The 12728-nt window shown below is 49.9% G+C and overlaps 2 protein-coding genes and 1 long non-coding RNA gene across 4 annotated transcripts; 2 read left to right on the top strand and 1 right to left on the bottom strand.

The window, feature by feature from the left end:
- On the bottom strand, positions 1–839 carry LOC311588161 (N-acetyltransferase family 8 member 2-like; the record flags this gene model as incomplete). The annotated part of the gene is made up of 2 exons (XM_084765642.1): positions 1–757; positions 818–839. The coding sequence occupies 2 exons, from the start codon at positions 837–839 to the stop codon at positions 198–200; spliced, it is 582 nt and encodes a 193-aa protein (XP_084621768.1). The 3' UTR covers positions 1–197.
- A 304-nt stretch (positions 840–1143) lies between these two features.
- Positions 1144–7178, top strand: LOC311588504. The gene is made up of 3 exons (XR_014776225.1): positions 1144–1210; positions 6232–6493; positions 6822–7178. It is a non-coding gene; the product is annotated as an uncharacterized lncRNA (long non-coding RNA).
- Positions 7179–7387: 209 nt separating this feature from the next.
- LOC311588497 (putative N-acetyltransferase CML1) lies at positions 7388–11181 on the top strand. Of its 2 annotated transcripts, XM_084766186.1 has the most exons (3): positions 7388–9400; positions 9625–9759; positions 10342–11181. In XM_084766186.1, the coding sequence occupies exon 3, from the start codon at positions 10356–10358 to the stop codon at positions 11073–11075; it is 720 nt and encodes a 239-aa protein (XP_084622312.1). In that variant the 5' UTR covers positions 7388–9400; positions 9625–9759; positions 10342–10355; the 3' UTR covers positions 11076–11181. The 2 variants fall into 2 exon arrangements, with proteins under 2 accessions (XP_084622312.1, XP_084622311.1); XM_084766185.1 differs by lacking the exon at positions 9625–9759 and having other exon boundaries at positions 7391–9400.
- Positions 11182–12728: the final 1547 nt, after the last annotated feature.

Below are 12728 nucleotides of genomic sequence, written 5' to 3' on the forward strand. Positions count from 1 at the left end.
TGTGGTGTATTAACATGACACTGGAGAGATGAAAGAGTGACATTTAAAAAGGCAGAATGGAGCAGGGAGCCAACACCCACAACTCACCACCAGCAAGACTGACCTGAAGCTCTTATGATTGGTGGTAGAAAACTGCCAGGGTTTGCTTGTTCCTACAGCACAGTTAACTGCAGCCTCAAAGACATGGCAAAAAAAGATCACATCCCTGGTTCCACAGCGAAAGGGAGAGAGTGAGTGAAGTGAAGGATAGAAAGACCCCCTAACCTCATGGGTATGCTGACATAGTACTCGCCTGTCTTCTGGAAGCCCATGGCCTGGTAGAGAGCCACAGCACTATACTGCACAGTGCTGGTCTCAAGGACAACATCGCTGTAGCCCTGGTCCCTTGCAAACTGGAGGACAGTTCTGATGAGCACTTTCGCTATCCCCTGTCCTCGATGCTGTGAGGACACAGACAGGCGAGAGAGCTGCAGCTGCTTCCTCTCCAGTGGAGGATCCTTGACTGGCAGAGCAGCCACTGTGTCCACCACCTGCCCCCCAGACTCAGCCACCCAGAAGCAGGAGCCACGCGCATTCAGATAGGACTTAGTGACATTAGCCATGTCTGTTTGCAAATATGTAGCCCCATAATATTTTGAAGAAAGCCAGACAAGGCACCTCAGGCCAAGGAGTGTGAGGAGGCTGCACAGTGTAGCCAGGGGCCAGGAGCCAGATCCCAGGGCTAGGGCCCCCGGGACCCTAGCCTTAGTGAGGAGGTCTACAATAGATTAGCCTAGAGGCGGGCCTCATGGGTAGCAGCCAAGCACCCAGACTTTGCCTTCATCACACATTACTACCATCACTACCACTACCACCACTACTTAAGCATATTACAGTCTTAAAATTCTATACATCTTCTTATTGCAAACACTCTTAAAGTCATAGAATTCAAAATACAGTCACTAAGGAACTGCTGGATCAGCATTACCTCCCAGAGAACACGTGTGTGTGTGTGTGTGTGTGTGTGTGTGTGTGTGTGTGTGTGTGTGTTCTTTTTATTCTCCTATTGATTCTATCTCAAAGGGGCATGGGAGTGATGGAGAGATGTCTCAGGGCATTGGATAGTCTTCCAGAGGTCTGATGTTTAACTCCAAGCATCCACATTACAGGTCACGACAATCTATTACTCTTCCCAGTGGAGCTGACATCTTCCAGCTTCCAAAGGCACTAGGTAAGTACCTGGTGCACAGACATAAATTTAGGCAAAAATCCATACATATTAAAAGAAAAATAAAGAAAAAACCCAATCCATGCATGTCTTTAAATATTAAGCATCTGCTGGGGTCTGGGAATATACCATAGCATAAAGCACTTTCACAGCATATCTGAGGCCCCAAATACTTCATTAATAATAATAATAACAACAAGAATAGATAAGCTTCTCAGGTACATTTAGAACATTTAGAATATTCTATAAAGTTAGGATCTAGATACACGCTTTTAAAACTGCCCTCTTTGCCATCAAGGTAGACATCGTCATGCAAAAATCCCACTGGGCAAATGTTCCTGAAAGCCAAGGACTTGTGCCTCACTGGGCCTCTGGGAGGAAGAAGGCTCTAGTCTAGGTGACCACCTACATGTGGAGCCATGCCTGAGGGAGGCCTCTGTACAGGAGCTATCCCAGAACCAGAGGGCATCCCATCCTTTTTAGGTAGTCCCCTTCCATCCAGTCCACACTCTAACCAAAGGAGTACAGTGTGTCAGCCTCTCACTGAGGTGTCCATCTCTCCTGCTGATAAAGGACACCTGCTAGAGTCACTGTTTGCCTCAGCCTGCGGGATTCGACTAAAATTCGGGAGGAAGTTCACCTGTTGGAATGCAAGACACAAAGAAGGAAAGCAAGTCTGGTTGATCAAACTCTCAAACTTTATTAGTCAGGCAGCAGCTTTTATAAGGCAGAAGGCAGGGAAGCATATTGCTATAGCAACCCAGCTGCAGGCTTTTCTCAAAACACAGGGAATTCCAGGCAGGGTCATAATGTCCTGCCACACAGGGTATCTGGCTCCATCTTTGTCTAGTCTAACTGCTAAACCATAACAGGGTTGCTCCATCTCTATCTGTCTTTAGTCTAATGGCTGACCCACAACAGGGTCAGCTAGTTTCTGGTGAAAGGCAAGCTCTGGGAAAGACAGAGACTTAAAGGTACAGACTCTGACAAGATGGCTGAACACTGGCCATATGGCCTGTCGTCCCCAACAACTGTTCTTCAGCTTGCCCTTGCTGGGACGCAAGCTGGACCTAGTTTGGTGCCCTGCTGAGAAATCCAGAGGCCACTTATCTGGGACTCATCTCTTCCCAGCCTATCCAGCTCAGGGTCTTAGGGACAATTTCCTGATCAGCAATGCGAAGCTGACCCACCATGAGAGGCAGGACTCACACCCCGATTGTATGAAGCTGACCCACCATGAGAGGCAGCACTCACACCCCAATTATATGAAGCTGACCCACCATGAGAGGCAGGACTCACACCCCGATTGTATGAAGCTGACCCACCATGAGAGGCAGCACTCACACCCCGATTGCTCTAAAGCCAGCATGCTGCGGCTACAAGCCTGAGCAGATGAGCAGGAGCTTTAAGTCATCAAGGCTGCCTGTCCTGGACAGAAAGGGAGGGAAAGTTTGGGGAACCCGGATGCTGGGAATAGACCCTGTCCTCAAGGAGGACCCCGACAAAGCACCAGGTCACCCTCTCTCCCTCCATCTTCCAATCACTCCCAGGCCCCACACCCCACCCCCAAACTCAAGTGAAGGCTGAGAAGTGGCTTCCTGATGCTCTGGCTGTGGCAGGACAGTAAGCCAGTCTCCAGGACAGCATGAGCGGGAGGGAAAATGCTGACCCAGGCACAAAGGGCTGTGAGGGCATCTAGGACAGCCAGTTGTGATGCATCTAGATTTTATCCCCAAAGCAACTGACCCAGAAGGCCATGCTTTACTCTCCATGGTGACTGAAAGGAGTTGCAGTGAAACCAGGAAAAACAATACAAAAACTAGGAGTGGCCAAAGAGCCAGCACAGCTCCAGGCAGGCACACATGGGGGGTCGGGGTGGGCTGAAGTAGGAAGTTGGCAGCAGGAGCCCATAGACAGCCCAGGAGCACTGGGTCTCCTAAGAGGAAGCTGGGGCCTTAGGGCAGGCTGGCTTCTGATGGGGGATGGGTTGTGCCAAAAACACCTCCTCCATGCTGGCTCAGAGCCTTGCTTGTCTTTCCCAAGCCTGCGGAGCAACCGTGACCACTGGTTTACACACCTCCTTGTTCCAGCTGGCTTTTCATCCAAGGAGCCAAATACATATGACCCACACAAACACATCTTCTGTCTCTTTCTCTTCCTCTCCCCTCCTCTCCTCCTCCTCCTCCTCCTTCTTTCTCTCCCCCCTCCCTCTCTCTCTCCTTCCCTCTCTGTCTCTCTCCCTTTCTCCCTCCCTCCCTCCTTCCTCCTCCTCCTTTCTCTCCTTCTCTTTTAAATAAATTAAAACATAAGTGAATCTGGGTGTGGCGGTTCATGCCAGCACTTGATCGTTTGGGGGTGTGGCTTTGGGAAGTGGGCTACCATAGCACTGAAGCCCACAAAGGTAAAGCCACTGCCTCCAGGATGAAAGAATGGGTGTACACCAGTGTCTGCTGACTTAGGAGTTAATCCAGGGCCTGGAGAGACGGCTCAGTGGTTAAGCACACTGGCTGCTCTTTCAGAGGAACCAGGTTCAACTCTTAAGTCCCCACAAGGCAGCTCACAACTCTCTGTCACTCTAGTTCCAGAGAATGCGATAGCTTCTTCGGCCTCTGTGGACACTCAAGTGCACAGATATACCTGCATGTAGACAAAATGCCTAGACACATCCTAGTACTAAAAGTACAATAATTTCTTTATAAAGACTTAATCCGGTTGTACCTGTCAATCACCTGCCTGTGGGATGACCTCTTGGGCTGATGGATTCACCTTAATGATCGCTGAAGAGATGAAGAATAATTAGTCCTTTAATAAGGTTATGTACCTCGTTACCTCTTATGCACCCCTATTAGCTTATGTACCCTTCTGTCTCTTTATGGTGCTGGCCAGTGCCTAATTATACTGTTGCTGGTACTCTGGGCTTCCTTACTGTTCTTTCCATGATGGCCAGGTTCCGATCCCCCACCATATGTCTGCCATGACCTCTATCTATATCAGGTTAACTCAAATGGAATGTCTGTCTTCCTTTCTCGTAAGCTTCTCGCTACGAAGCTGTAATAAACTTGTCTCTAAATCCCTGTATTTGAGTCTTTGGATTCTTGAGGCAAGCACCTAAGAGTCACAGGCTTTTGTGACTGTCCAGTTTTGCTAGTTCCTCAAGCTAAGAGAGGCTCTATTGCTCTCAACAACAACACAGAATTCCCATATCAATTATATTTAATATGTAGGCTTGAAAAAATTTTTGAGACAGCCTCTTGCTACGTAGCACAGACTGGCCTTGAACTCCCAATCCTTCCTTGCCTCAGCCTCCTGAACGCTGGAATTACAGGTGTCTTCCACCACACCTAGTTTGAATTTTTTTTAAAGTAAACAGAACAAGAGGGTTCCTCTCCCTCCTAGTATGTTAGGGTTATAGCGAAGACTAAACAGAGCACACAAAGCACGGAGCCCAGGAAGCCTGCATGAAAGTGGGCACTCTAGCGCATGTCACTGTCACACCTCTCTACCGTTTTTGAAGTTGGTGTGAATGAAACAAGATGAGCCTCATATGTCACTTCCGTGCAGAAGCTTTCAAGCTCCTACACCATCCCTGGAGCTTCTGCCCAGTTGGCAGGTTTGACCCTGGAGCCCTGGCTGAGCTGCCTCCACCAGGCTGGTGGCCTGAAGCATCATGGTTTTTTTTTTTTTTTTTTTTGCTGAGATGAACTAGTCAGCTTTAGAGACTGGTTGTCACTGTGTTGTGTGAAGACTGCTTGGACGTGGGTTAAGCCAACTTCCCTTGGAAGTCCTCTGACCATGGTACTCTTCCTCACTCCAAGGGGCTTTGAGACATCCCCCCATTCCCCCCTCCCACCCCCGGTGTCTCAAGGTCTGGGCTCTGGGATCTTGTTGGAGTTTCCAGAAATGTTTCAGGCTGCTCACCAGCGAAGGCTGCTTAGATGTGGGTTAAGCGAATAGAAAGTCTTTGTTCGCCAGCCAGCAACTACACTGGCGCTCAGGATTCCAGGGGAGCCCCCAGCCTTTCTCAGGATGAGCTTTAAAGCGCAAAAACTGTGTTCAGGGCTGACATACTTTAGTTTACAAAACAGCTGGAAGCAGAACTACACAAGCTAAAAAGCAAGGTTAGTACATTTTTGAGACTTTTCCAGAGCTATGGACTTTCATGGATTAGGCCTTTGTTTTAGTTTTGGCAGGTGGTGCTGTTTACATGCGGAGTTTTGTAACCTGAATGGCACTTCCACCACGGAGTCAGTTGTGCTAAGGTCTCAGGCTCTCTAACAACTGTAGCCTAGCTAACGCACATACACACACAGGCACACTCATAAACACACTCACACACTCACTCACTTTTATTTATTTATTTATTTATTTGGTTTTTTGAGACAGAGTTTCTCTGTGTAGCCTTGGCTGTCCTGGACTCGAATTGTAGACCAGGCTGGCCTCGAACTCACAGGGATCCACCTGCCACTGTCTCCCGAGTGCTGGGATTAAAGGTGTGCGCCACCACCGCCCGACTCATTCACTCACTTTTTAAAAGAGTGCTTTGCACTGACACTGACCACCTAACCATGCTCTGTGTTTTGGCTTTTATGAAAATGACCCCCATAGGTTCATAGGGCACTTGTTACTTTAAACAAAATCTCAATCATGAAGATGCTGGGGTGAAAGCCTGCCAGCTCGGAGAGGCAGAGAATGCACCCAGCTGACCTTCCTTTTCAGTTGATGTCCCCGAAGAGGGAATGCCTCTTCCCATGCCATCTCAAAAAACCCTCAGGGTTAATGTCCCTCCCTTCTACTTCCTGTGCCTCTCTCTATCCGTCCTCCTGACTTCCTCTCACTCTCTGTTGGGGTTTGTTTGTTTTTTTCCCCCTATGTAAACTGGCTGCTTGCTCAGCCTCAGGACCTATAGTTGACTTCATTTAATCCTGTTTACAACACTCAAGCAGAAAACTCTTGGATTAAAGGTGTGTGCTGGGGCTGAACCACACCACAGCTAGAAACAGGTGTTTGTTTGTTTGTTTTTCCAGTAAACAACACAATCTTGGAGTTCACAGTGTGATCAAACATCCTGCAACAGGCACTGCGAGGAGACGTGGCCTTGCTGGAGAAAGTGTGTTACTGAGGCGGGCTTTGAGGGTTCAGCAGCTCAAGCCGGGCCTGGGGGTTCACTGCCTCCTCCGGCTGCCCGTGCATCCAGATGTAGAGCTCTCAGCCCCTCTCCAGCACTGTGTCTGTCTGCACGCCACCGCGCTTCTCACGCTGAAGAGAATGGAGTAAAACCTCTGAACTGTAAGCCAGCCCCAAATTAATGTTTTCCTTTATAAGAGTTGCCACAGTTGTTAGGTCCTGCTGCAAGGTGGGGTGACATGCCCTGCTCTCTACCCAGGGCCTGGCCTTCCCTTCACTATATAATCCAGACATTTTGGTTCCAATGACACTCCCCCCTTTTTCCTTTGCTGGTCCCTCTTTTCCATTTACCCCTTCCTACTCTCTCTTTCCTTTCCTTTAACCTCCCCCCAACCCCGTGTGTGCTTCCCCTCCCCCTCCTTCACTGCTCCAATAAACCTACATTTATATAATGTAGCTTTGTTGCCATTAGTTCATTCTGTTTCCACAGGCAGTAGTCATGGTGTCATCCCCCGCCCCCCACTCAGCACTCTGATACCAGGCATAAGCTGTCACCTTTCGCTGGTGGGAAACAAAGCAAGCGAAGCTACCTAGGGAGCAGCCTGCAAGCCATGAGATCAGTGGTGGGAACAAGGTGGCACCGAGCAGAGAGTAATAGAGAAACCATAAGGCTCAGCATGCCTTCAAGATGCACTGAGACCGAGGCCACTGGGTTTGGAGGAAGCCACCAAGGATATGTGGGCACAGAGGACCTAAGCCCGAAGTCTTTCAGCTTGACTTCCATTTCTGCTGGAGGTAATAGGCCCCGGAATGTGCACAGCAGCAGTCAACCCTCTGGTCCCCCCTCAGGCCCCTGGTTTAACTTCAGCTTAGCATTCACATGTTAGGGACAGTATCAACATGTCCCAAGACAGGGTCACCCATTGCTCTGTGGGAGTATTGCTGAGAAGACGCAACACACACACACACACACACACACACACACACACACACACATCTACTTACCACAAATAGAGTTGATGACAGACCAAAGCACAGACACCATCAAAGTCCAGCTTACTGAACTCTTGTGTTTTATTGGGTCAAGTACAGAAATCCTAGCGAATGGTTACTTTCAGGAATCATTCAAAAACAGCAAAACAGTTGCATCATTAAAGTCTATTCCATCATTAGTGACAAATTACAAGAAGAGGAAAAGTTAGCCAAATTGCATACTGACAACTCAGCAGGCTGGAGAGTGGCATCTCCAGGTGGATCAGCAGGTCTCCGAGAGTGGCATCTCCAGGTGGTTCAGCGGGTCTCGGTTTCTTCTAGGTCACCTGGCAGACCTCCATTCCTTCCCAGCAGCCCTTACTACTCATGTACGCTCATATGCTTGAGGAGGGAAGGCTAATGGATCTGGTCAGTTTCAGGGACTTCCTGAAGTTCTTGAGTTGCTTAATTCCTAAGCCTAGGAAGCATCTCTGCATGTGGAAGTGTTTCACCTCCCCTAGCAATGGGTCATTGTTCTATCCCCCCCCCATAAGCATCATAACCTGCTACAGAGCACCCAGTTTCTCATGAGCATCATGAGAATGGTTAACTTTGAAGGGTCAAAACATCCTGAGTTGCCACAGCCTCCACCAGGACCTATGCTTCAGCCCTTGGTGTGCAATGAAGCGTCTACAGGCAGCATCCCTGAGCTTTCAAAAATTGGCCTCTCCCTACACGAGCTTAGATGTTCTGTCATGGCCTTCCCTGCATCTCTGAGACTATCCTCCTGATTCACTGTCTGAGGGATGCTGATTCCTGTCATTTCTGCCCTAAATGCACCTCAAGGTGATGCAGATTTCCCTGTCTGGCCTGGGTCATAATGAACAGGTCATAAGACACACTGTTCCTGCTACTGTTCCCTTAGTCAACACTGATTAAGGCTCCCCTTGCAAACAATAAACCCACTCGGTCCACAACATCGTGGGCAAACAAGACATTTTAGCAATTAAAAAATATACAGCCTTTGAACTTGTTTCCAACTCAGCTATGTGCCAGGGATCCTCCTGGGAGCCAGCACTGACTGAGTTCCATGGCACCTTGCTGGCCACAAGGTCTCTGCAGCATGCAGCCTGCACACCCAGGGGACCTTGTCTTATCACGGCAGCCAGCACATCTCTGTGCACACAGCTCCTCTTCCTGCCACGACTAGCCAGTCCATGGTCCAAATGAATAAAAACAGATACCCATGGCCTCACCAGCACACTTGTCATTTAGCTTTCCAGCCGAAAGCATATTCCCAGACTCATGAGCATCTGGGATGCACTATCTATCCTACCATGGGATGAGGGTCCTGTATAACCAGGTCTCTACTAGTATCAGCCACTTCTTCATTTGAGGACCACCCTTCCCCAAGGACTACGCCCTGCTGCTGCCTCAGGAGCATCCGTGCTTCTCTACCTTCAGCCTGATGAGCTGCCCACACTGCTGAGGTAAACCAGCCTCTTCTGGGATGTTTCTCTGGGCATCCTATCTCTATCCTGATAGCTCAGCAGCACCGCCCACCTGGTTCTTGTCACAGCTGTGAGGGTGCCCCACTTTTCCTTGGCCCCAAAGCTCCTATGAGACTCCTTCTAAGTAAGAACTAACTGTAGGCTCCTCTCCACCTGTGTCGGGTGTCATGGGAGGAGACAGCAGGACCCTCACAGGCCTGTGTAGGTCAAGACTCGGGGAAAGGAGGGGCAGCTCCTTGGAGAATGGTGTTCCTCTGAGTTGCTCAAGCGTCTGAGTTGCTCAAGCGTGTGAGGCAAGTCCTCAGCTAAGGCAGGTGAGAGGAGTGAGTTGTCTTCCGGACTCCCAGCATCCCTCAGAGCTCACACGGCCGTCCCCTATCCAAGGCCTATCCTCTGGAAGGCAGTACTTCCTGTAAAGTTGTGTGATAGTCAAGGGGGTGAGACCAGAGAGCACTGCGCACTGGGAGCATTCGTTGTCCTCAAAGAGAAAACAGGCAAGCTTAGACAGAGAGAAACCCTGCCACGAAGGAACTTTGCTGCTGAGCCGATGAACCTGGACTCCTGACAAGGACAATTTGAGCTTGGGGTGAGTTGCACTGTGGCCTAGAATGTCCTGAGAGAGGGCCAAGTGTGCTGTGAGAGACAGTGTGGCACACAAGGTTCAAAGCTGTCTCACACGGTTAAGGACCCAGGGTCCACTCAGGCCTACTTTCCCCTCAGATCAGCTCCCTGGGGGGATCAGAAAGTGCACGGACAGCTCCTTTGCCCTCTGTCACATTCCAGTTCTTGACTTGGTCTATGATTACCCAGGAGCCAGCCAATGAGATGCTAGGCCAAGTTTTCTTCCCCGGAGGTGGCAGCAGGCCCAGACAGGTTCTTCTGAATGCCTAGTCTGCAGCGTCCTGGAACTGCCTGTTCTGTGCTACTAGGTGAAAGAACAGAGAGGCAAGGCTGAGGGGAGGGGCCTCTGTGGGCCTGGAGTTCCTCAACCTTCCTCGGGCCACATGGACAGGGTGTTTTTGGCTTGAGCTGTTATTCTGCACGAAATTAAACTTTCTAATCAGAGGGAAGAGAGGCTTTCCTGAAACTTGTACTTGGGAACGTGGGGTTCTGCAATGTATGGACCCTCAAGAAGCAACAGCTGGAGGCTAGATTTCCTGCCACAAGGTGCTGTGTCAAGACAAGAGAAGTTTAGATAGCCTGTGAGTAAGGACAGAAGCAGGGAAGGGTGGCCGCCATGTTAAATCCCCACAATTCCCCAGGAAAGCAAGTGTTATTTTACTGTGTTCTGCAAGGTGGAGAGAGTTCAAGGAGCATGATGAGGTCACAAAGGAGGGAAGCGGGAACCCAGAGGAGTAGCCGGGTATTAGTAACCTCACACTTTCTCCCAGTGAAACCCTGTTGCGTCCTAGGTGACACTAAAAAACACACACTTGAGCAAATTTTACACAGCTCCTAGGAGGCCTGGAGCAGGGTTGAAGGGTCTCAGGCGTCTCACGTGGTTTTCTTTCTCTTCTGTGCCGGCAGGTCTGGCTGTCCCTATGGATGCAGATTTGAGACCCAGAAGTTTCCCCATGACACCTTATCACATTCGCCAGTACCAGGAGAGGGACCGCAAGCAGGTCCTGGACATGTTCTGTAGGGGCATGGAAGAGCATGTCCCCACTGCATTCTACCATGCATTGCTGCTGCCCCAAACCCTCCTGGTCTTACTTGGGGTGCCCCTTGCCCTAGCCCTGGTGTCTGGCTCCTGGCTGCTGGCCATTTTCTGTGTCTTCTTTCTGCTCCTGCTCCTGCGGCTCCTTGCCAGACAGCCCTTTAAGATGTTTGTGGCCAGGAGTCTACGCACAGACCTGGCTGACATCACCAAGTCCTACCTGAGTGAGCATGGCTCTTGCTTCTTTGTGGCTGAGTCTGGGGGGCAGGTGGTGGGCCTAGCAGCTGCTCTGCCAGTCAAGGATCCCTCAGTGAAGAAGAAGCAGCAGCTGCAGCTCTCTCACCTGTCTGTGTTCTCACAGCATCGAGGACAGGGGATAGCGAAGGCGCTGGTCAGAGCTGTCCTCCTGTTTGCACGGGACCAGGGCTACAGTGATGTTGTTCTTCGGACCAACATGCTGATGCGTGACGCTGTGGCCCTCTACAAGGGCATGGGCTTCCAAAAGACAGGTGTGTCCTTCTTCAACACGATCGCAAAGCTAATGGCTGTTCATTCAATTCAGTTCATGTACCCGCTCCCTTCTGCCCAGGAACGCGAGCTGTGATCTCATTTCCCTGTGCCGCTGTCAGCCTCCAGTTCACTGTGCTGTCACAAGCAAACCCTAATACAGTAGCGGTTCACAAAGGCATTATCTGTCATGCTCATCGGAATGCTATCTGTGTGATGGTGTATAAAGAACAGGGGCAATGACGTACTCTATTTCCTTTAAAATTAACTTCCTGGAGAGGGGGTGTCAGTGATCACTGATGCAGTGGGGGTAGTTCCTGACCAACATGTGTGACCCTGATGGCACTGACGAGACCCAGTCTCGTGGGCCAGCATGACTGAGTAGAAGCCGTGTATGGGGTGTTTCTGTGGGTCCAGGAAGAAGTTAGGAGACTATTGAGTGTCCTGGATTTACTACCCATGGGAACTGAGGCTGGAACAGCCTTTGTCCCTAGACTAGGGACTCCGGTGACATGGGTGCTTCAGTCCCAACCATGCCGTCCTACAAGCTTCAAGGACAAATTAAGACAGCTGTGTGCTGATGTTTCTGTAATTTCTGCAACTTCATCTCTATCACTGACGTACCGAGATAGGTCTGACACTGTCTCACACTGGGAGTCCCTAACCCAGATGGCCCCGCTAATCACAGCTGTAGGTCCTCCTCATTGGAACTACTGCCCAGCCTTGGCATTTCATTGGCTTAGAGCTGTCTTTGCGAGATCTGATAGGCAATTCTCTGCCGTCCCGCCAACCAGTCTTTTCATAGGCTCATGTATCTTCATGCTATCACTTTGGCAAGCTGTAGAATGTCTCCAAACCAAAGAGACTTTTTCCAGGAACACATGCCTCCCTCTGAGAGTCCCACATAGACAAACATGAAGTCTTTCTCCTTACTAGTTGGCGTTTCCAGTATCAGAAAGTGCTATGCTGGCTGGGTCGTTGAGGGTGGAAGGAAGGGTCATTAAATCATGTCAGGCAAGATACTCTTGTTGGTGTGCTAATGGCATAGTTGCTATGGGTGCAGCCAACTGCTTTCTGATTGAATTTCAGGCTCACTCCATAGGGAGAGCCCAGGTTTGGTACTGTAAGGTAAACTCCTGTGTCTAGGGAGGTGTCTTTTAATGCCTTGCTGTGTACCCACAGTTCCCTCTTCAGACCCACCCTCCTCCTTCAGGCCTACCTTCCTGTGCCCACCTAAAGCACAGGGGTCAACTACTTCCCTCCTGCTCACCCACAAGACAGCTGTTACACAGATGCCTGTGACTACTGAACTCTAGACCAGTTTCTTACTCAAATGGAGGCTCTTCAGACAGATACAATACTTGCGTTTCCCAAGCCTCTATTGCTCTGCTTCCACATACATCCCTTACACAGCAATTCCAGGAGCACTTCCAGGGCACTCTGGGAATGCCATAGGGGTGTTTCTAGGTAGTCGCTGTCTTTGCGAATGTCTAGACAATAGCAGAGAAATGGTTTTTACTTGAACACACATGGGCTCTGGATGCTGTGAGCCTGTGCTAGTGTGCTTCTCTGTTGCTGTGGTAAAACACGCTGGCCAAAAACAATTTAGGGGGAGAAAGGGCTCGTGTCATGTTACACTTGCAAGTCACAGTCCATCACTGAGGGAAGTCAGGCCAGGAACTCAAGGTAGGACTGCTTGCTTACCGGTCCACGCAGTGTTCTCTGACTGGGGAACTCACTCGCAGCTAAA

Source organism: Acomys minous, assembly GCF_964271855.1.
Source record: "Acomys minous genome assembly, chromosome: 17".
In the NCBI taxonomy this organism is placed as follows: Eukaryota; Metazoa; Chordata; class Mammalia; order Rodentia; family Muridae; genus Acomys; species Acomys minous.

Excerpts from the sequence above, each read along its gene's own strand:
- LOC311588497 (XM_084766186.1), top strand. The coding sequence starts at position 10,356 with ATGGATGCAGATTTGAGACCCAGAAGTTTCCCCATGACACCTTATCAC.